At 46.2% G+C, this 24600-nt stretch overlaps 1 protein-coding gene across 4 annotated transcripts in view; it reads right to left on the minus strand.

The window, feature by feature from the left end:
• Positions 1-24600, minus strand: part of SEPTIN7 (septin 7) — a 158693-nt gene that overhangs the window by 23837 nt on the left and 110256 nt on the right. For all 4 annotated transcript variants that reach the window (XM_068108749.2, XM_068108751.2, XM_078772973.1 and 1 more), the window contains exon 8: positions 7485-7581. In XM_068108749.2, coding sequence (XP_067964850.2) covers positions 7485-7581 — 97 coding nt within the window. The remainder of the gene's footprint in view (positions 1-7484; positions 7582-24600) is intronic.

Genomic DNA, 24600 nt, shown 5'->3' on the forward strand with positions numbered 1-24600 from the left:
AGACTCTAAAGGGTTGTTGCACATATGAGAGAAGTGAGGAATAAGAGTTGAGGTACACAGTCAGCCTGGGTTTGGCAAGTTTAACCAGGAGGGGGATACTACAGGAATGTGTGCATCCTGAAGTTACTAGGGAAGGTCAAAGGATTGACAGAGCCGGGGGAGCCGAATCAGAGGAAAGGCTGTAAAAAAAACAAACAGAACACCGACCTGTCTACCAGGAGATAAATGTGTTGTTGGGTTTTCAGCTCATAGGGAAGAGTGGTACTCCAATGGGCTACAGGCAAAGGCCTTGCACACTCACTCTAAGCTGTCTAGCCTCCGTTTGAATACCAATCCCGCTATAAACTGTCATCCCGGTCTTTCACAAGCAGGGCGATTCATCAGTGTGTGTGCCGTCCCTCGGATGGACGTTAAACTGGGTGTCCCGTCTGCCAGCAATCGTTGGTGGACGTTGAAGATCCCACGGTGTCTTTCGTGAAATTAGGCGAGCTATCGCCGCCTTTCACGAAAGACCAAATTACAAATTCCTGCTCTAACCAGCAGAGGGCACTACATCAGCGGCACAGCTGTGCCCTCAGCCAATGATGCCACCCGCAGCCTTGTGCTGCATGGATAGGTGGAGGATTCCCAGTCTGCGGCTGGCTTTGGAGGCCCAGGAGTGGTCATGGTTAATGGTCAAGATTCAACCTTTTCCACTGGTTCATGGTGGAAAAGGATAGGTGGGTTAGTTTGACAATTCTTCTGGAATTACAAGGTGGGACTGAGATTTTCCAGGATTGAAGTCGACATGTTCCATTTATAAGACAAACACATAATCATTTCCAGATCAGCAGAGAGTGATGTGGCAGGGGGATGGGGTACTTTACGACACATCTGCAAAAAGGGCGAGAGTTTTCCAGAACATTGGAGAGAGCGTTTATGTAGACGAGGAACAAAACTGGGCCCAACACAATGCATTGGGGGCAGTCCAGCTTTCACTGGAAGATGGGGGGAGGGGAGGTGGGAGGGGAGGTGGGAGGGGAGAGGGTTCCATTGATAGCAACACATTGAATCGCAGGGTCTGATTCGTGCTCACCTTAGCTAGGTTAGTGGCCTTGCAGGTTTCTTACTCGCTGGATCCTGGTCTTTCTCCACCTGCCCTCTCACAGCTCTTGCCCTCTCCAGGTTTCACACATTGTCAGAAACCCTTTCCTTGTTCCTTTCCCCAAGTCTAAACACCAAACTCAGGGTTATTGTGTTTAGCGCGTCTGTTCCGAGCCTCGGAGTTCAGCAGTTTGATTCTGAGCCGAGCTTGCATCATCCTAAAGATTCAAAGATGCTACATGCTACTCCCTCACGTGACATCCATCTTTTAGAGGAAAGAGCATGGGCAACCCCATGGGTTGGCATTCCTTGGGAAGGACACCTGAAGTTGTGTGAGCACCACCTGCCAGCAGAGTTACCTGTTCTGAGGTGTCCACTATATCAATAGGGCTTTTAAAATGGGGACCGAGGCCAAGTAAAGAACCTCAGTTTTGTCGATGGTGTGATACCAAGGAGATAAAATAAAAGGTGTTTCTGCCTCGTGTGTTTGCAAATAGTCATAAATGCTCCGTTACAATAACTATTATATGTGACATTATTTCGTTTTACAAATAATGGCTTCAGGTGTTCTTTTCATAACAACACAATATCTGCTTACCAGATGAAAAGGCCAATCTCTCTCTGCATCCCATTGGAACATAATGGACCGTTATGTGTTGATGTTAAAATCTACATAAAGCAAGCAACACACACCAATAACAAACTGAAGTGCTGAAGAAAGACCAATGTATCGGATCACCTTGGTTATTGACTCGTCACTAAAATGGAATAGTTTTGACATCAAGGTAAAACAACCTGGTGTTGAGCCTGGTGTTGGCTTAGCGGTTAGGGTGCCAGTTTGGGATCCTAGGATCCTGGGTTCGAATCCCGATCGATCGCTAATTTAACACCAGGGGGGTTGACTCAGCCTGTCATCCTTCCGAGGTCGGCAATTTGAGTACCAGCTTGCTGGGATGAATGATCCCAATGTGTACCCCGATTTAGAATAGGTACACCGTATCCCTGCGCATCGTAAGAGGCGACTAAGGGTTGGCATCAGGAAGGGCATCCGGCCATAAAAACATTGCCTCAAAAAGGGAACCATGATTGTCATGGGGCCCGCAAGGCTAACCCCCGCTCTAGCGGGGAAAATGGCCTTAAAACGATCATTCATTCATTCATTCATTCATTTCATTCATCAAGGTAAAACAACCTCTGTTAGTGACGTCACATTTTAAACTATCCCAGCTGCTGAAACGCAACGGACAGATGGCCAAGGTACTACAAAGCAGGACGTTATTGAGTGCCGGACGGGCAATCAGCTGCACTATCAATATTCAGGAATGCCCAGGGAACTCAACGACCAAACAAAGAGTCGGCGTGTAATTTCAGCGTGGATCCAATTTATGGCTTCAGCCATTAAATGAGTAAAAGAGAAAACAGGATTCTGGAGCTGAAAATCCCACGTTGGGAGCCGAATTACAACATGCATGCCCGAGAGAGAAAACGGAGAGAGGAAAATTAATTGTGAAAAAGATAATTGAGAAAAATAAGGAAAAGAAAAGGGAGGATATTGGAGATGGCGAAGGATTAGGACAAAGGGAGAAAGGGCAATGGGAATGCAAGAGACGTCCACGGCCGGCCAAAACCTATACATACGAGTAGAACAATACATTTATATTTCAAAACGTTGTGGACGAGTTATGACAAAACGTGGTGGATGAGTTGGTCAGGTGACGAGAACAAGCCAATTAGATTTTGGTTCAGGTCCGAATCCAGATCCGGCCTATCGGTGGGATACAAAAAGTGAACTGATCAGCTTGGTGGAGGTTTGCGCTCTACTGAGTGGCGTTCTAGTTGTTTATGTAATATTTATAATAAATATTAGATACTGTAGCTCTTCCACCTGCACAGCCCTTCCCTAAAAAAACAGCGCACTTTAGGAAACCGAGTTTATGCTAGTCTGGCAGCTAAGCTAAATATAGCATAACAATTGTGCATTTTGTGAGGAAAGCACCAAATTTGGCACACTAGTAGACTATCATGTTATGAAAAGATCTGGATATTGAGCCATCTCAGATTCAGAGATTTGATTTTTGCAAGATTTGCAGATTTTGCAGATTTGCAAGCTGAGATTGCAACGCCAGGGACGGCCGACTCCTTCCTGCGAGCTGCCCACGTCACCCGCACAAGAAGAGCTCATCAAATCACTGCAGCGGCACTGCACATCCTGCAACACCGTGCGTATGAACGCCACGGTATGACATATGCCGATGATGCAGAAGACCTGCCTGAGTTCGAAGCCTGGTGTCACCAGAGAGAAGACATTCCCAACTTTCAGTACTGGGCAACTGTGCTGGAACTAGAGATGTTGGTACTGGTCTACGTGCGTTCTCTGCGGCAGGCTTCATTCACGATGTACCTCGATGCCCTGACGGAACTGGTCCCATGGTTCCATGCCTTAGACCACACACACTATGCCAGGTGGGCCCCTGTTCACCTGAGGGACATGGTTGCACTCCCAATGAAGCACCCAGATGTAGCCAGAGAATTCAGGGCTGGCAACTTCACTGTACAGAAGACGAAGAAGGTGTTCTCTTCGATCCCAATCGAATCGAAATCTTGCAAAAATCAAATCTCTGAATCTGAGATGGCCCAATATCCAGATCTTTTCATAATATGATAGTCTACTAGTGTGCCAAATTTGGTGCTTTCCTCACAAAATGCACAATTGTTATGCTAAGTTGCCCCACTATTAGGTTGGTTGGCCAATACGAGGTGACAAATGATGACGACTGTCTCGGTTCATAAGCAACTTGAAGTTCAACTTCGACGATAACATTTTTTTTAAACCTTCTCATCATGTCAATGTCAAAATAAACCACTGCTTTGCTTCCGGCCACAACTCCGGCCTTGTGTTCCAAAAGCGTGGAATCCCAAGCACGGCGCTACACATGCCTGCAGGTCTCCCCAAGGAGAATCCAATTTCCGATTCTCTTGCTTTGCTCAACCTCGGGCCACGCTCCACCCAGAAGGAAACGGACTCGGACGAATTAACGATGCACAATATCGCCCTGTGCAAACATCATAGCACCGGTATTTCTAATGGAAGCATTTCGTTTTCCTGGAACTGAACGGAAATTCTTAAAGCCTGCTATTCCTCATCCAGCAATACCATGAGCAGGACCGGGTGCAACATCATGGAATTCGATAAAAGTTGTTGTTTGCGGAAAACTCCGGCATTTGAGCAAATCTTCCATCTTCTGCAATGCAAGGACCGTCCTTCCAAGTCGATAAACGAGAGTTCCTTCATTCTCATGCTTCGTTATTATTAAATACAGGAAAATTAAAGGAATATCAATAATTTTTAAGAGAATGCCAAACCATCCGATATGAGAATCCTTCAAAGCGATGCCAACGGATCTTGCAGAAGTGAAGCTTCTTGAATCACTTTTCTTCCACAAATTCTTGCTGTTGAAGAGCTTTACCCTTTCTCATGATCAGAAATCGATCGAATGAAAAAATTGCAGATCCTTCAATTAGTGCGTTTCTAATGTCTCGTCTGGACCATCATCCGTCAAATGACCAGATGAGAATACCACTCGTAACTGATGCACGTCATAGTGCCTGGACCGCCTCCGCCACTCATGACGCAAGTCATGGTGCTTGGACCGCCTCCGCCACTCATAACTAATGCACGTCATGGTGCCTGGACCGTCTCCACCACTCATAACTGATGCATGTCATGGTGCCTGGACCGTCTCCACCACTCATAACTGATGCATGTCATGGTGCCTGGACCGTCTGCACCACTCATAACTGACGCACGTCATGGTGCCTGGACCGTCTGCACCACTCATAACTGACGCACGTCATGGTGCCTGGACCCTCTCTGCCACTCACATCTGACGCATGTCATGGCGCCTGGACCGTCTCAGTTACCACATTCAGTTTCGCTATGGCTTTTGTGCGAGATTGTTTTGTGATGACTCCTCGTCCTCCAAAGAACTTCGAAAGCATGCGTTGTTGACGGATTTACAGTGCGAGATTGAGAAAGAATATCCACAAAAGGGAAAAGTTCAGATGGAAGAATGGATGAATAGAGGAAGTCAAAGAGACGGATAAAGCCAAATATTTCCGCTATTTTGCGTGGAAGAAACGAAATACCTCACCTGAATGATTTCCTTTTAGAGAAAGCGAAGCCTGGATGTAAAAGTGAAATTTATACACGTTTGAGAGAGCCTGGTGTTGGGCTAACGGCTAGGGTGCCGGCTTAAGATCCTAGGATCCTGGGTTCGAATCCCGGTCGATCACTGAATTAATGCCAGGGGGGTTGACTCAGCCTGTCATCCTTCCGAGGTCGGCTAATTGAGTACCAGTTCACTGGTAATTCCCTGTTTGTCGTAAAAAGGCGACAAACAGGGTTGGCGGCAGGAAGGGCATCCGGCCGTAAAACAAAAGGGGACAGAAAAAACAACAACAACCACAGTGCCCAAAAAAGGCCAACCCCCGCTTGCAGGGAAAAATGGCCTCTAAAGGTGGTTTTTTGAGAGACTAAATCCCACCTGTCGAATGGCGAGAAGGAATTATGCGGTTTTTGCGATGCTCTACTCTACTACCATTGGTGCTCTCTGCACAAAACCATTGGATGTGCCTCTAAACTCAAGGAAACTAGTTCAGTTACAACTGCATTTTTTTTTTAATGATAGTTATTTTGGAGAAAAACTGTCATTCTCGGTCTGTGAGTTATTAATGGTAAAACAGGCCTTTTATTTATATATTTCATCGTAAACATGGTAAATAGTTTAGAGTTGGTGGTTTATATATTTTATCGTAAACATGGTAAATAGTTTAGAGTTGGTGGTTTATATATTTTATCGTAAACATGGTAAATAGTTTAGAGTTGGTGGTTTATATATTTTATCGTAAACATGGTAAATAGTTTAGAGTTGGTGGTTTATATATTTCATCGTAAACATGGTAAATAGTTTAGAGTTGGTGGTTTATATATTTCATCGTAAACATGGTAAATAGTTTAGAGTTGGTGGTTTATATATTTCATCGTAAACATGGTAAATAGTTTAGAGTTGGTGGTTTATATATTTCATCGTAAACATGGTAAATAGTTTAGAGTTGGTGGTTTATATATTTTATCGTAAACATGGTAAATAGTTTAGAGTTGGTGGTTTATATATTTTATCGTAAACATGGTAAATAGTTTAGAGTTGGTGGTTTATATATTTCATCGTAAACATGGTAAATAGTTTAGAGTTGGTGGTTTATATATTTCATCGTAAACATGGTAAATAGTTTAGAGTTGGTGGTTTATATATTTTATCGTAAACATGGTAAATAGTTTAGAGTTGGTGGTTTATATATTTCATCGTAAACATGGTAAATAGTTTAGAGTTGGTGGTTTATATATTTCATCGTAAACATGTTAAATAGTTTAGAGTTGGTGGTTTATATATTTCATCGTAAACATGGTAAATAGTTTAGAGTTGGTGGTTTATATATTTTATCGTAAACATGGTAAATAGTTTAGAGTTGGTGGTTTATATATTTTATCGTAAACATGGTAAATAGTTTAGAGTTGGTGGTTTATATATTTCATCGTAAACATGGTAAATAGTTTAGAGTTGGTGGTTTATATATTTTATCGTAAACATGGTAAATAGTTTAGAGTTGGTGGTTTATATATTTTATCGTAAACATGGTAAATAGTTTAGAGTTGGTGGTTTATATATTTTTGTTATACATATATGGGTAAAAATCGTTGATCAAGAAAGGTCAACAATGTGTCACGTGGTACACCCCAATTAACAACACCCACCTGATTTCTCTCCGACAGCCGTGTCCTGCACAGATTGTTTATCTGTGTGACTGTGGTCACGTGATGTCGAGATAAACATATGGTTGTTTACCACAATCCCTAATTCTGTCCCAAAACATACAATGCATATGTACGATGGCTCATTTTTAGGTCAGTGGAAAAAAGAAGAAGATTTCATTTCTTGTTTTCCTCCTTTCTTTGCAGACCCTCTACAATGTGCTTGCTGGTTTCGATGGATCCGCAGACCCACGGTTGGAAAATGTTGCTGTGGAGCATCAAACTTCCCCCTTGATCACAACCAAGACAAGTACCCCACATGTACCTCATTGTAACTTTCACTTGAGCCATTTCCTGGTACTTCCAAATCAAAGGACATTTACTTCTTAGGAAGCAAAAGGTGGCCATTAGGCAAAGGTAAAAACATTACAGTGTAAACTTCACCATCACTGGGTTTATATATGTGCTTAATATTACAACTACTATTTAAAAAATAATTAATGTAGCCCCAAAACAACAACACCACCAAGTTCATCGAAAGAGGTTACCATTCCTCTATAGGATCGACTGGTGATGCACGTGATCGCGTTACCTTCTGCGACACCCCATGGGTATTGGCGCCCTCGTACCCTGCGCCCACCAACGTCGTGGACCATACAGCTACCGACGACGGCCAGCGGGAATCGATCCTGTCAGAGAGCAAACGATGAGCACGACAATCAAAAAGTCCGCAAGATGGGACGAAGATGGGTTATAAAGATAAAAACACCCCAGACCAACTCAATTCGACGAAAGGTTAACGTTGGACTTGAGAGTTTGGAGTCACATAGGGACTAACAGCAGAAAAGGAAGGCAGTGTGACAATTTCTTATCATAAAGAATAGTCCCGGCCTAGCCTGACCAGACGGGCTGCAAAAAAACAACAACAACAACACAGCAATTGGGCAATATTTGCAGTGACCGGTACCTGTAAAGTCGAGAATATGGCACCTGAGATCGATTTATGCATCGACATGGAGGAAAAGCAAGAGACTTCCGGTGAATGTGTATTGCTCCAACACGAAGGGACCGGGTCATTTATAACAAAGCTGAACACTCCGGAAACATGCACGAGATAATTTGATAAAGTCAGCCATGTGACATTTGGTTTGTTACAAAGGGTTTGGAAAGAATAAAAATAACACCCAGAAATCGGTGTCTCCCTAAAACCCCCCTCACACCGGCCTTACGGGGTCGTTACGACGTTGTTACGACGTTGTTGCAGCGAAAAAATCGTGCACAACCGGGAGCATTCCTTGTGGCACCTGGGACATCCTCAACGCTTCCTGAAGCATTCGTATGGATCCTTAAGCGTCCGGGAGGGGTCGTAAGGTCCCGGTCACACATAGGCGGATATTTTGGCGACTACTGGCGACTGCCGGCGATCAAGATTTTTCGGCGACTACTGGCGATTTCGGGCGGTCAAATATGGTCAGACGGCAGTATGGCGACTGCAGGCGGCCACATTGCGACTGCATTGCGACGACGCCCCGAGTGGGATGGCGACTGTCGAAGATCGACGACTGCATTGCGGATGCACGGCGGCAGCGTGGCGACAGTCTGGCGGCTAGATTACGACCGATGGCGGATCGCGGCGACTGCATTGGGGCCGGGTGGCGGTTTACTCCGACGTCCGCAAGACTGCAATAAGACCGCCGGCGATTGGAGACGATTCACACAACTTTTTAAATCTTTATTTCTCTATTTTACATTTCACTTTATTCATTTCAATGATGTATGACATGAAGCATAAAGATGTTTGATGTACAATAACAAAGTTAATAAAGATGTATCATTGTAATGTAATAATCAAACTTTTCTGCAGGGAGAGAGAATGGAAATAAAGTCCAACAAATTATTTCCACTGGTCCCAAGTCCCATAAATAAAGTTCCCAAAAGTCCCAAGTCCAAACAATAAAGCCATATCCTTGTCGGCACCACAGGACCTCACTCCACGGAGACCCTCACACCATCCTGTCTTGCCATGGAATCGTGGTATGTCGTAATGCAGTCGCCAGGCAGTCGTATCTCTGTCGCCAATGGCTGTAACTCGGCCGCCACTAGTCCTACTGCTGTCGTCGTCAGTCTCCCATAGCCGCAGGGGAGACGTGGCAGTTCTTCTGTAGTCGATACGCAGCCGCAACAGTGTCGGCCCGTAGTCGGGAAGATGCCGCAGGAAGGCCGTATGGCATTCGCATCTCTGCCGTGCTAGCTGGTGGGGCGATGCTGGGGCGATTGCGGAAGACTATGAGCGACTGGGTTGGGGCCGCTTTACGGTCTTATTACGGCTACCGACGACAGCATGGCGGTTCCATCACGACAGCATGGCGGATCTTTTTTGAGGACGACTGAGCGCGCCGTTTTTAAACATTAAAAAAAATATTTGGCCCCTTTGCGGCTCTTGCCGACTGCAGCCGACCTGGGGAGGATAACCACGACAACAGAAGACCGTCCATTACGGTTTCATTACGATTGTCGGCGGGTGGTGGCGATTTTTCCAGTCGCCAGTAGTCGCCGACAAATCCGCCTATGTGTGACTTAGGCTTAAGACAATTACGGCAGTGCTACGGAAATCTAGACCGCAACGCTTCCTCAACGCCTCCTCAACGCTTCCGCAACTGCCGTAACACCACCGTAAGACTCCGCAAGGCCATCTTAACCATCCGCAAGGATGCTCCCTCTCCTTGGACTCTCTGGGCAGCGGCCCAGCGGGTGCTCCGTCCATGGCTCTCCTGGATAGGTCTTGCCCCCTTGGAAGTCAGCAGCAGAATGAGGGGAGAGCGGGGGGGCCCCGTTTTTATATTCTGGGCCGGGAACCGTAAGGAACCGCAAGCAAACGTAGAGGCACCGTATCTCCGCCGTGTATATCCGCAACGAAGCCGTAGCAGTCCGTACTAAACCGTAATAAACCGCTGTGAATCGGTCACGGTCAAGCAAAATCCTCTCCCGGGTGTTCACGATTTTGCTCAAAAAATCGCAACGCTGCCGTAGAAAGAACATCCGTGGACGTCCGTAAAAACCATTTTTTGGTGTCAGGTACCCTTAACGTAGATTTGAGTGTGACATGACAGAGCAGAGGAAGCACACTCGACGCACAGTTTGGGTTCGATTCCTGAACTGCTTACAAACCGTCATACCAGTGCTTCGCAAGCAGGGCGTCGCTTGATGCACGTTAAGCCGGGTGTCCCTTCCACTAGCATTGGTCGACGGACGTTAATCGTCCCTCGGTGTCATTTTACGAAGAGTAGGCGCGTTATTGCCGGCACCCTGAACACGTTACAAATTGTTGGACTGACTCGTTGCCGGACAATCAATGGCAAGCGTCTCAAGGTAACCCTCGTCATGAGCGTTTCAGCAGTAGTGACGCTTTGTCTGCAGAGTACGGACATAAGACACGGAATGTTAAGTTGTATTTTATCATTTTTCGCTTTCGTTCTTTGTTCAGAGGAACGAAAATAAATGACACGAGGAAGAACAAAAAATCTCTGACTGCCAATTTTGTCAAAATTGAAAGGTACAAATATGAACCAATTGAAGTTTAAAGGCCCATCTATCTTTACTACATTTGAACACAAGGGAGAGAGGGAGGGGGGGAGAAGGAGAGGGTAGTGATTGCTGGGACGACGTATGTGCGAGTCACGAAACAGATCAACATTGTTCTTGTAGTACAATTATTGCTAAATGTGTTTTGGTAACTTTTAAAAGTTTTCTAAAGTAAATGTACATTTTGGAATTTGAGAGACCGTCGGTTATCCCATTGATGGCTTGGGATTGCTACCTACCCACGGTGAAGTATTTGTGTACACGTCCTTTCCATTTTGTGCCATATCATTGTCTAAGATATTTCACGAAAGCGCTACAACAAAGAGGTGGTCTTTAAAGTACGCACACTGGAAGTACGCACAATGCAAGTACGCACAATGCAAGTACGCACAATGCAAGTACGCACAATGCAAGTACGCACAATGCAAGTACGCACACTAGAAGTACGCACACTGGAAGTACGCACACTGGAAGTACGCACACTGGAAGTACGCACACTGGAAGTACGCACACTGGAAGTACGCACACTAGAAGTACGCACACTGGAAGTACGCACACTGGAAGTACGCACACTGGAAGTACGCACACTGGAAGTACGCACACTGGAAGTACGCACGCTGGAAGTACGCACGCTGGAAGTACGCGCGCCGGAAGTACGCGCGCCGGAAGTACGCGCGCCGGAAGTACACGCACCTGAAGTACGCACACCGGAAGTGTGCACGCCAGAAGTACGCACACAAATCCTTCAAGGATTTTTAAAGAACACACAACTATATAAACACTATCACAACTTGATAACGACCTTCATATCAGGTAGGAATGTTTTGACTTGCTATATTGGAAGATTTTGCAGTCTTTTTGAAAACTAATCACTCCCTTGGTATCTTGCAAATAACTTCAAGTATTTGTCCATTTGTTTGTTATTCTTTCACATCTGAACCGTAACACCTAGGGGCCCCACCTTCTGCATTGTAGATACTTCAGAATCTGGAAAAGCTTTTAATCTACCAAATGTTTCCCTTGACGCTCGTTTTGAAGCCAAAGGCCATTATAAGGTGTATATATATATTGGGATGTGGGGTCAGGCAGCAAAAGGCAGCAAAAGGGAACCACCATGACGCCAATAACTCCATAGCTTTGCAATGTCCAACACGTCCCGAAACCACCACTGGGAAAGGCTCATTACCATGAGGCCAATAACTCCATAGCTTTGCAATGTCCAACACGTCCTGAAACCACCATCGAGGAAAGCTCATCACCATGAGGCAACAACTCCATAGCTTTTCAATGTCCAACATGTTCTGAAACCACCACCGGGAAAAGCTCACACCCATGAAGAAAATAACTCCACAGCCTTCGAATGTCCAACATATCCTGAAAACACCACCGGGAAAAGCTCACACCCATGAGGCCAATAACTCCATAGCTTTTCAATGTCCAACATGTCCTGAAACCACCACCAGGAAAAGCTCATCACCATGAGGCAAATAACTCCACAGCCTTCGAATGTCCAACATATCCTGAAACCACCACCGGGAAAAGCTCACACCCATGAGGCCAATAACTCCATACGTTTTCAATGTCCAAAACGTCACAAACTATCGCCGGCAAAAGCTCACCGCCGCGAGGCCAATAACTTCATGTTTTCAATGCACAACATTTGCCAGAACCCCAACGTAGTTTTTCCACGTACCCAGAGCAGTACACGATAATACGTATTTACAACGTTTTGTAAATTTTATTCCAACTTTTCATTTTTTTTTCCACAATAATTGTGAGCATGGATTGGTGCAAGATTGTACATCAGGAAAGTTTGTGCATGCACGGAATACGCAACACGATTAGAGGCAATTTTAACCTGAACATTTAATGAGTCGATGTACATCCTTTGTGTATCCCTTTCCCCATCGCGACCACGTACCCACTTCCTACATTAGGATCGCGACCGAGCAATATCCGATTATTGATCCACCAGTCCATCTGCGTAAAGCGAGTCGCGCACTCTCGTTCAGAGCGGTTGGCGGGAATGCAAAGCCAAATCCATGGATCAAAGTAATTCTGAGAAACTTGACAACTACATGACAACTACTACATTACTACAACTACTTGACAACTTGATCCTTTCAACTTGACACTAGAATGCTGAGAAATTGACTGCTCGGAGCACAGGACGCACGAGCCGGATTTTGCCACAAAAGCTCGAGCCGCACAATGCATGGAGGAATCGTGGCACACCATTGGGATAACGCTGGGAAAGGGTCGAATTGGTACAGCAATCACACAATGTGGGAGAGAGTTGCATGGGAATAAACAAAATGGAAAATACTGCACGTTTGCACAAAATGGAAGGGGAAGCGGAACAGAGAAAGCCGAAATAGCGCGTATTGCAGAGCGCAACAGAGGCCGCGGAACAGGCCTTTTAGTCTGATAACAGTTTCCTGTTTTTATTTCTAAGAGCATTTCCCAATCCTCACACTTGTTAATTCAGATTCAACATTAATTATTCAAATGATAAAAGCTAAAATCAAATATGGAATTTGGGCTGAATTCCAATATTTCATTTATAAGTGCTTATCGTTACATATTCCTGGAGGAATCGTTACTTTCTTCAATTATCCAAACGTTTGCTCTTCCTTGGCAATTACAAATATTCATGCTCTTGCTTCAAATTGTACATCAGGCTAACCTAAGGCTAACCCCTGCTCTAGCAGGGAAAATGGCCTTAAAATGCATGTTGTTGTTGTTGTTGTTGCTTCAAATTGCAAGATGTCCTGGCAAGATGGCGCAGATGTTTCACACTTATCCTTGAGCCGTCTGGTCTGGGTTTGAATACCGGCCAGACTATTTAAAAAAAACTGTCAGGCGTCAAAGAAAATAAACAACAGGTGTTTCACAGGTGGGGTGTCATACCACAAAGCACACGTCCCTTGGATGGATCTGAAGACGCGGACTCGCCTGCCGGCATTAGTTGGTGGACGTGAAAGATCCCAAGGTGTCTTTCACGAATAAATAAGCGAGTTATCACCAGCTCATGAGAACAAACTTGAAAACTACTACCAGCGGGCACCCTCTGAGCCTGCAGCCAAACCCACATGAAGGTGTGATTGTGGCCTATAAAGTACAAGTAGTAGTAGTAGTAGTTTTCAATTAGATTGAGGAATGATTGGTTGCATTCTGTCTATAATGTCTGACGATTTGTGTCACTCAAAAACACGGCCATTCTTTTATTATCACGAGGAATGCCACCACCATGCCAGGACGATAAGGAGAGTATACATGAGGTGAGGTTGAAACCACACAAAGGAATTTCCTCAGTTTAACCACAGCTCTTCCGACTCACTCACGTTCCTTCACCATTTGACATTTTGAGTAAATAATATACAAAGAGGAGTTCGATCCCATATATATGTATATATATGTATATATATGTACAGTCACGTGAAAAAGTAAGTACACCCCATGTAAAGTTTTGACTTTTTCAACATATTTCAACATACAGCTATTTGATCTTCATTTTTTTTTTTTTTTTTTTTTTTTTTGTATACAAGATCGAGGCTCGTGAAAGAGCGAACATTAATCACACAGAAAGACAAACAGACACACAAAACAAATAACATCGGGAGCGGTAGACAAGATGGGGAGAGAGGGGGAAGGACACAAACACAACATTTGAGAGCAGGGACCGAGAGACATGGAGACATCGAGAGAACTGTGGGAGGGAGAGGGCTTTGGGGGGGAGGCATGGGAAGGGGGGGGGGGGGGTGGGAGAGGTATAAAACATATGGACACTGCCAAGACTTCCAGGAAAGAAGTTGGAATTTCAAACAAGGTGGATCTGGGGTGAATTAGTGGGGGTAGAAAAGATCAAGGTTTTGGATGGGGGAAGATAAGAGATGGTGGTGAACAGCTGTTTTGAAGACCTGGAGGGAGGAGTGTGATTGAAGTGAGTGTGGGAGTTTGTTCCAGAGGCGGGAGAAAAGAGGAATGAAAGAGTGAAGGTGAGCAGAGAGCCGAGATTTCGGCAGTTTAACCATCAGAGGGTGGCTGGCAGATCTTGTGCGACCTGAAGGAATATTTGGGGGCCAGAGCACAGAGAGAGCTGGGGGAGCTAGGCCGGAGAGGAGTCGGTAGAAGACAGAAAGACCACCTACCTGCCTGCGGTGAGTGAGTGAAAGGCCCTCAGAGATAGCTTCATCGCGGGAGATTCCAATGATTCTGAAAGCTTTGGATTCAACAGCGTGAAGCCGAGCCAGGTGTGAGGCAGGAGCACCAGCCCATAGGGGAGAACAGTATTCCATTGAGCTGCGGATGAAAGCCTTGTATGTGGTGAGGAGCTCAGGTGTGCCTAGGAAGGACTTCGCACGACGGAGGATGCCCAGTCGGCGACTGGCTTTGGAGGCCAGCTTGGAAATGTGGTTTTCCCAAGAAAGATCATGGCAGATGGTGAGACCCAAAAGCTTGAGCGACAGAACTTCTTGGAGAGGATTGTTGAGAAAGTAGATGGGAGGGTTGTCCAGTCGATCTTTTCGGAGAGACATAGTAAGAGTGTGAGATTTGTCAGGATTGAAAGACATGTTCCACATGTTTGACCAGTCTGTGATTTTGTCCAGGTCTTCAGAGAGTGAGGAGGCTGCAGACTGCCGATCTGAGGGAAGAGGTATGGAGCGGCAGAGAGTGGAGTCATCAGCAAAGAGATACAGAGGATTTTCCAGAGAGTCGGAGAGATCATTGATAAAGACCAGAAAAAGCACAGGGCCCAGCACACTGCCTTGGGGAACTCCAGCCTGAACGGGAAGTGGAGATGAGAGAAATCCATTCAGGGCCACACGTTGACTACGACCAGAGAGGAAGTCAGCAAGCCATGCATGGAGATTTCCATGGATACCATAGGAGGAGAGTTTGGTGAGCAGAGCTGGGTGCCAGACCGTATCGAAGGCACGTGATATGTCAAGGGAGACAGCTCTGATTTCCTGTTTGGCATTGAGGACCTCCATCCATTGTTGAGACAGCAGAAGCAGCATGTCCAGAGTAGAGTGACCTGGTCTGAAACCAAATTGATGATCAGAGATCAAGCTATTGGAGAAGAGGAAAGATTTCATATCCGAAGCAATGATGGATTCCATGACTTTGCTGATAATTGGGAGCAGGCTGATTGGTCTGTAGTTGCAAGGATCTGTTTTTGCACCTTTTTTGTGTAAAGCGGTAATGTTTGCTGATTTCCAGGATGCTGGCAGATGACCTTGAGCAAAGGATAGGGTGAAAAGAACAGAGAGAGGGTGAGATAGAGCGGCAGAGCAGGATTTTAGGACCCGTGGGCTGATGCCATCTGGTCCAGTTGCAGAATCAGAGTCGAGGTTTGACAAAAACTCCTCCACCTTGTCAGGAGAGAAGGTCACAGAGTCCAGGAGCAGTTTGGTTCGACTGGGAAAGGTGGGAACAGAGAGAGATGGGTTTGGGACTAAGGATTTTGAGGCAAACACAGAGTTGAGGCATTCGGCTTTGTCACGTGCGATGTCAACTGTGTGGCCATTTGAGGTAAGGGAGGGGATGGAGGGGGAACAAACACCAGAAACGGATTTGACCAGACGCCACCAGGATTTGGAGGAAGGAGACAGGTTTGAGAGTTCATTCTTGAGTGAGGAGAGATAGTGCTTCCTGGCACTCCTGAGGGTAGACACACACTTGTTCCGAGCTTGGTGGAAGGAACTGAGATTTCCTTCAGTTGGATTTGCCTTCCAAGAGGCAAAGGCAAGTTGTTTCAGGGCAACTGCCTCACCACAAGATTCAGTGTACCATGGACGGGAGGAAGGGTGGTCTCGCGAGATCTCGGAGACGGTGGGAGGGATTTTCCAAGCTCCACACGGTCTCCACGTTTTTCGAAGTTAAGTCTGTTCACAATTGTATTTTGTCGAAACTGTATTTATCTTTCGGTGTGTGAAGTTATTGTGTGCAACTTTGGTTGTTTCTCGGTGTTTATCTTTCATAAATTGATCGTCTGTTTGCCGTGTCGTGTCTTGAGGCCTTGTACAGTGTGCACTGTACAACCTTGAGGCTTTGTTTTTCTCTCAGCGGTCCGTCGTTTGTGATCCAATAACTTTCGTTCTCTGTATTCCCAGGCTTTTCACCCATAGCCTACTTCCTTGTGTAAATCTCAACTCAAAAAAAAAAAAAAAAAAAAAAAAAAAAAAAAAAAAAAACATTTCCTTCTCTGTTCTCATTCGTTTATTCATTCTTATTCGTTCGTTCGTTCTTCGACCACGTGTTTCTCCCCCATTTCCCCAGATAGTTTTCACTCATTAACCTTCAATGTTTACACTTTCCCCTCAAGTTATGTATTCCGTCATCTATCTATAATTCCAGTAATCTCTGTATGTGTGTTTGTTTGTTTGTTTGTTTGTTTGTCTGTGACCGCTGTTTCTCGACAACCACGGGTCCGATATACTTTAAACTTGCCAGGTATATTGCTGGGGACCCGAGGATGTGCCTTTTCAAGGTTTCATATTAATCGGACAATTACTTACCGAGCTATGTCCAAAAAACGATTCAACCAATCAGAGAGCAGCGAGCTATCACGTGTGCCGAACGTGGCGAACAGACTCTGCCTCGGACGGCACATTTGAGAGCGTATTCATTTATTTCACGTTGGAAAACTATGTTGCCGTTAAACTATGTTTTAAAACTAATTAAAACTACTATCTATAATTCCACGGGTCCGATAAAAAACACCGTACTCGCAAGCCGTTCGCTTTGGACCAAACCATTTCATGTAAATAGAGGGGGGGGATTGTCACCGTACTCGCAAGCCATTCGCTTTGGACCAAACCATTTCATGTAAATAGAGGGGGGGGATATAATTTTAGATATAGATATAGTACGGGCATGCCCTAGTATTTTATAACACCTTTTTCTTCTTCTTCTTTAAAAGGCTGCTTTCGACTTGCTCACCAAATCAATTCATCCCAAAAAAAATATCCATCTCCTATAGTGCCTTTTTTCTACATTCCCTAAACTCTCCTGCACTCCATCCTCCATCCAGCGTCCTTAAACGTATTTTTAACTCGAAGGTCACAAGAAACTCATTTTGCAATAAATGTTCGTTTCCCATAAATCGTACACTTTCAAAAATCCAATCTCACCCCTCCCCTCCAAATCTTCCCCATAACCCCTCCCCTCCAAATCTTCCCCATCACCCCTCCCCTCCAAATCTTCCCCATCACCCATCCTTTTCAAATCTCCCCCCTTGCCCCCTCCCTCCTAAACTACCCCCTCACCCCTCCCCGCCAAGACGCCCCCTCGCCCCTCCCCTCCTAGACTCCTGCCTCACCCCTCCCCTCCAAATCTCCCCCATATCCCATCCCTTTCAAATCCCTCCCCTTGTCCCTTCCCTCCCAAACTCCCCCCTCACCCCTCCCCTTCAAATCTCCCCACCCTCATTGCTTCTCAATTTCCCCCCTCTCACTCCCCCTCCTCAAAGCGTCCTCCCCGCTTCTTCCCCCTTCAAACTCTCACCTCCATCTCCCCCAACCTTCTGCCTCGCTCTTCCCCCTCCTCAAATAACACCTCATTGTGGCTCACCCAATCACCATCAAACCTTTTGTCCGCCCCATCCTTCCCTTTCTCCGAGCTATTCTGAAATCTCTGACACACCTTCAACAGCTCTCCCTATCTCTTCCACCTCTTCCACATCTTACCCTACCCCTCCTCCCCCCTGTTCTGTATCTGATGCTCCCCCTTCCTCTTCATTAACGGTATGGACCTCAAACATCCGGGGCCTTCGTTCAAACTTAACTGATCTCTCCATACAGGCTGCTTCTGTCAAACCAGACGTGATCTGCTTAACAGAAACTTTCCTCCTTTATGATGTCTCTGATTCCATAGTATCTCTCCCGGGCTACTCCCTCCTCCGGTATGATAGACCTGAGCCTCGTCCTGGAGGCGGGGTTGCTATCTTTATCAAAAACTCTCTTCCTCACTCGCCCTGCACTGCACTCTCTCCACCTCACCCCCAGGAATACCTCTGGCTACGGCTTCCCCTTCGCTCCCACCTCTTGTTCATATGTGTGTTGTACCGTCCACCAAACAGTGATGACTCCATCTACATCTCGCTGTCTGATGATATGGACCAACTTCTATCTACTCATCCCAACTCTCTCTTCCTCATATGTGGTGATTTCAATTGTCACCATGCCAGTTGGCTGGGTGTGGGTACCTCTCTCACCAGCCATGGCTCTTCAGCAAAGGACTTCTGCGACTCACTGGGACTGACACAATCTGTCAATTTCCCGACCCGGATCTCAGTCAACGGAACATCTTCTCTTCTGGACTTGGTTATGACTAACTTCCCTGAAAATGTCTGCTGCTCTTCTTCTGCTCCGATCGGATCATCTGATCATGTCCTTGTTAAAGTGGACATCTCTCTGACCATCCTCAGGGAGCCTGCTCAGCGTCGACGAGTCTGGCATTTCACTCAGGCCAACTGGCACGGTCTTCAAGCAGCCATCAATCATCTGGACTGGTCTCCCATCTCTACCACCTCTGACATCAACTTATCCTGGGAATTCTTCCAAAGTAAATTGCTCTCTCTCATGCACAGATTTATCCCATCTCGTCTTCAGTTGTCATACCCTTCCTCCCGTCCATGGTACACGGAATCTTGTGGTGAGGCTGTTGCCCAGAAACAACTTGCCTTCGTCTCCTGGAAAGCAAATCCAACGGAAGGAAATCTCATTTCCTTTCACAAAGCCCGAAACAAGTGTGTGTCCACCCTCAGGAGAGCCAGGAAACAATATCTCTCCGTTCTCAAGACCGAACTCTCTTATCTGTCTCCCTCTTCCAAATCCTGGTGGCGTCTGGTCAAATCCGTTTCTGGTGTTTGTTCCCCCTCCATCCCCTCCCTTACCTCAAACGGCTACACAGCTGACTCCGCACGTGAAAAAGCTGAATGCCTCAACTCTGTGTTTGCCTCTAAATCTTGTGTCCCAAACCCATCCCTCTCTGTACCCACCATACCCAGTCGTACCCTGCTGCTCCTGGACTCCGTGTCCTTTCCTCCTGACAAGTGAACAGTTCTGTCAACCCTCCCTTCCTCCTGACACGGAAGTCCTGTCGAAGGCCCACGTCCTAAATCTGCATCTGCCGACTCTATCTCACCTCTCTCTAGTTCTCTTCACCTCTCTCTTTGCTCAAGGTCAACTGCCATCTGCTTGGAAATCAGCCAACATCACCGCTATGCGCACAAAAAAGGTGCAAAAACAGATCCTAGCAACTACAGACCAATCAGCCTTCTCCCAATTATCAGCAAAGTCATGGAATCCATCATTGCTTCGGATATGAAATCTTTCCTCTTCTCCAATGGCTTGATCTCTGATCATCAATTTGGTTTCAGACCAGGTCACTCTACTCTGGACATGCTGCTTCTGCTGTCTCAACAATGGATGGAGGTCCTCAATGCCAAACAGGAAATTAGAGCTGTCTCCCTCGACATATCACGTGCCTTCGACACGGTCTGGCACCCCGCTCTGCTCACCAAACTCTCCTCCTTTGGTATCCATGGAAATCTCCACGCATGGCTGGCGGACTTCCTCTCTAGTCGTCGTCAACGTGTGGCCCTGAATGGGTTTCTCTCATCTCCTCTTCCTGTTCAGGCTGGAGTTCCCCAAGGCAGTGTTCTGGGCCCCGTGCTTTTTCTGGTCTTCATCACTGATCTCTCTGACTCTCTCGAAAATCCTCTCTATCTCTTTGCTGATGACTCCACTCTCTGCCGCTCCATTCCTCTTCCCTCAGATCGGCAGTCTGCTGCCTCCTCACTCTCTGAAGACCTGGACAAAATCACAGACTGGTCAAACAAGTGGAACATGTCTTTCAATCCTGACAAATCTCACACTCTTACTATGTCTCTCCGAAAAGATCGACTGGACAACCCTCCAATCTACTTTCTCAACAATCCTCTCCAAGAAGTTCTGTCGCTCAAGATTTTGGGTCTCACTATCTGCCATGATCTTTCTTGGGAAAACCACATTTCCAAGCTGGCCTCCAAAGCCAGTCGCCGACTGGGCATCCTCCGTCGTGCGAAGTCCTTCCTCGGCACGCCTGAGCTCCTCACCACATACAAGGCTTTCATTCGCAGCTCAATGGAATACTGTTCTCCCCTATGGGCCGGTGCTCCTGCCTCACACCTAGCTCGGCTTCACGCTGTTGAAACCAAAGCTTTCAGAATTATTGGAATCTCCCGCGATGAAGCTATCTCTGAGGGCCTTTCACTCACTCACCGCAGGCAGGTAGGTGGTCTTTCTGTCTTCTACCGACTCCTCTCCGGCCTTGCACCCCCAGCTCTCTCTGTGCTCTGTCCCCCAAATATTCCTACAGGTCGCACAAGATCTGCCAGCAACCCTCTGATGGTTAAACTGCCGAAATCTCGGCTCTCTGCTCACCTTCACTCTTTCATTCCTCTTTTCTCCCGCCTCTGGAACAAACTCCCTCACTCCCTTCAATCCCACTCCTCCCTCCAGGTCTTTAAAACAGCTGTTCACCACCATCTCTTATCTTCCCCCATCCAAAACCTTGATCTTTTCTACCCCCGCTAATTCACCCCAGATCCACCTTGTTTGAAATTCCAACTTCTTTCCTGGAAGTCCTGGCAGTGTCCATATGTTTTATACCTCTCCCACCGCCCCCTTCCCATGCCCCCCCCCCCCCCAAAGCCCTCGCCCTCTCTCAGATCTCTCGATGTCTCCATGTCTCTCGGTCCCTGCTCTCAAATGTTGTGTTTGTGTCCTTCCCCCTCTCTCCCCATCTTGTCTACCGCTCCCGATGTTATATGTTTTATGTGTCGGTTTGTCTTTCTGTGTGATTAATGTTCGCTCTTTCACGAGCCTCGATCTTGTATACAAAAAAAAAAAAAAAAAAAAAAAAAAAAAGGGTAAGACAACTGAAGGCGAGATGGGATAAATCTGTGCATGAGAGAGATCAGTTTGCTTTGGAAGAATTCCCAGGAAGAATTGATGTCAGAGGCAGTGGAGATGGGAGACCAATCCAGACGATTGATGGCTGCTTGAAGACCGTCCCAGTCGGCCTGAGTGAAATGCCAGACTCGTCGACGCTGAGGAGGCTCTCTGAGAATGGCCAGAGAGATGTCCACTTTGACAAGCACATGATCAGAAGAACCGATTGGAGCAGAAGAAGAGCAGCAGACATTAGCAGGGAAGTTAGTCATAACCAAGTCTAGAAGAGAAGATACTCCATTGGCTGAGATCCGGGTCGGGAAATTGACAGATTGTGTCAATCCCAGTGAGTCACAGAAGTCCTTTGCTGAGGTGCCATGACTGGTGAGAGGAACCCACACCCAACCAGGTGGCATGATGACAATTGAAGTCACCACATATGAGGAAGAGAGAGTTGGGATGAGTGGATAGAAGTTGGTCCATGTTGTCAGACAGTGAAATGTAGATGGAGTCATCACTGTTTGGGGGACGGTACAGAACACATATGAACAAAAGGTGGGAGCGGAGAGGAAGCCGTAGCCAGAGGTACTCCTGGGGGTGAGGAGGAGAGAGGGCAGTGCAAGGAGAGTGAGGAAGAGAGTTTTTGATAAAGATAGCCACCCCACCACCAGGCCGAGGCTCAGGTCTATCATACCGGAGGAGGGAGTAACCAGGAAGAGATATTAAGGAATCAGAGACATCTTGAAGGAGGAAAGTCTCTGTTAAGCAGATCAAGTCTGGATTGTCAGAAGCAACCTGTATGGAGAGATCAGTCAGGTTTGAGCGAAGGCCCCGGATGTTTGAGGTCCATACCGTTAATGAAGAGAGAGGGGGAGCATCGGGTACAGGACAGGGGAGGGGAGGAGTAGGGTAAGATGAAGGATGAGAGGGGGAGGTAGGGAGAGCAGTTGTTAGTGTGTCAGCGATTGCAGAAGAGTTCCAAGAAAGGGAAGGATGAGGAGGATGAAAGGTTTGAAGGTGAAGGGATGAGGCACAGAGAGGGGTTGTTTGAGGGGGGGGGCAGAGGAAAGAAGAAGGTTGGGGGGGGTGGAGGTATGAGATAGAAGGGAGACGAAGTGGGGAGGAGGCAGCTTTGAGGAGGATGGGGGAGGAGGGAGAATTGGAAAGGAATGGTATGGGGGGAGATTTGAATGGGAGGGGTTGGGGGGGAGTTTTGAAGGGGAGGAGTGAGGGGGGAGTTTAGGAGGGGAAGGGCAAGGGGGGAGTTCAGGAGTGGAGGGGTAGGGGGGGAGTTTAAGAGTGGCGGGGCAAGGGGGGAGTTTAGGAGTGTAGGTGCAAGGGGAGGGATTTGGATGGGAGGGGCAAGAGGGGAGTTTAGAAAGTGGATGATTAATGAAAGACGAACATTGAAAACAAATTGGGTTTGTTGTGATTTTCAAGTTAGCAATCCGGTTCAGAATGATGGAGGAGGGATGGAATGAATGTGAATTTAGACCATGTAGTGAGGGAGACGTATAAGATATTGAATTTCTTTTTTTTGAGGTGGAATGAGTTGGAGAGGAAATTGAGAAAAGCCTTTTAAATAGGAAGAAAAACAGCGTGTTGTAAAATACCACTGAGTAAAACACTGAAGGGGAAAGGTTATACATATTTAAATAATATTTAAACAGAACCGTGAACAATCTTATGTGCACAAAAATACCAACGGGGGGAGAGCCGAGAGGGACCACCACGAGTCACGTGAAGGGCAAACGGTGGATGGCAAGGAGTTAATGGGGGCGGGGCGAACAGCACACCCTCGCCAGCAAGACCGGAAACGGAAGTCGAACACAATACACCGCCCATTTCAACAATATTGATCGATAAAGGTGATATAATATAACAAATATCATGAAACATTTACATTTTGGAGTCCATTGTATAGTTTAAATAAACATAAATGCAAATTTCGCATGTGGAAAAAGTAAGTACACCCTTGGCTCTAATAGGTGGTATTTCCCCCTTTGGCAGAAACAACCTCAAGTCGGGGTTTCTTATAACTGTCGACCAGTCTCTGACATCGACTGGGAGAAATATACACATACACGAGGGGTAGTCAATAAGTAACCTTAAAATATTTTTCACAACTTGTACATGTGCCGCCAGGACATTCACATTGTCCCATAGAGGAACATGGGCCGCCCTTATTCCATGCTTGGCGATAGCAGATCTTTCCGGGTGATTACACTCAAAGGCCTTCTGGTGTTCATTAATGCGCTGGTCTAAGGTTCTTCCAGTCTCCAGCCTAAGGTTCCTGACTGCACAGGTGTGGTATGCACCATTCCATGTGACTGTGGAGAACACATCCCAGAAAAGGGCCAGGAGGCAAATACTCGAGGCATGGCACACTGGCCAAATGAGGGCACCATTGACAGAGGAGACTGTGGCGTTATCACAGGCGTACGGACCTCTCCTTCATAAACACACCAGAGAGACACCGATGCTGGAAGGAGGACAAGGACAAAATGGGCCATAACCGACACAGGCGACAAGGATAACACGAACACAATACACCGCTCAAACACACACAAAACACTTGCAATACAAGCTTGTCACGGGTCAATGGTCACGAGGTCTCGCAACACAGCTTTGTGATTGCTGACAGAATAGGCCCACCCCCTTCCCCCAGGTATATCTGGGAGGAGGTAAACAAGGGAATTACTCTTGATAAAGGCTGGTGGAGGCCCAGTGCACGCCGGGTTGCTGGCCGAAACGTTGGGTTTTTAAGATGAGTTTTTAAGACAAATTCCCAACCGCCTTTCATTACTTGACATACAACTATATATCAAAAAATATATATATATATATATCAATATATATATCAATATATATATATATATATATATATATATATATATATATATCAATATATATATATATATATATCAATATAGTGTTACGGTTTTTAGAACCTTCACTCGTAAATTTTAGTAAATGTATCCCTTATAAATGTTTCCCCTGTAAATATCCCCCTCAATTGGCTGGTTAAACATCGCACCCTAGCTAGTCCATGAACAACACGTAGCGAACCATAGGCCCTCTTCGTAGTTATTTCATTATTATGTGTTTCAGTTAAGGACCTGTTCCCAATAGTTGAATCTGCGTTGCATTAATCAAATAAGATAGGCCCCATTCCGTCCATTTTGC

This window comes from Myxine glutinosa, chromosome 2 (assembly GCF_964187855.1).
Source record: "Myxine glutinosa chromosome 2, kmMyxGlut1.1, whole genome shotgun sequence".
In the NCBI taxonomy this organism is placed as follows: Eukaryota; Metazoa; Chordata; class Myxini; order Myxiniformes; family Myxinidae; genus Myxine; species Myxine glutinosa.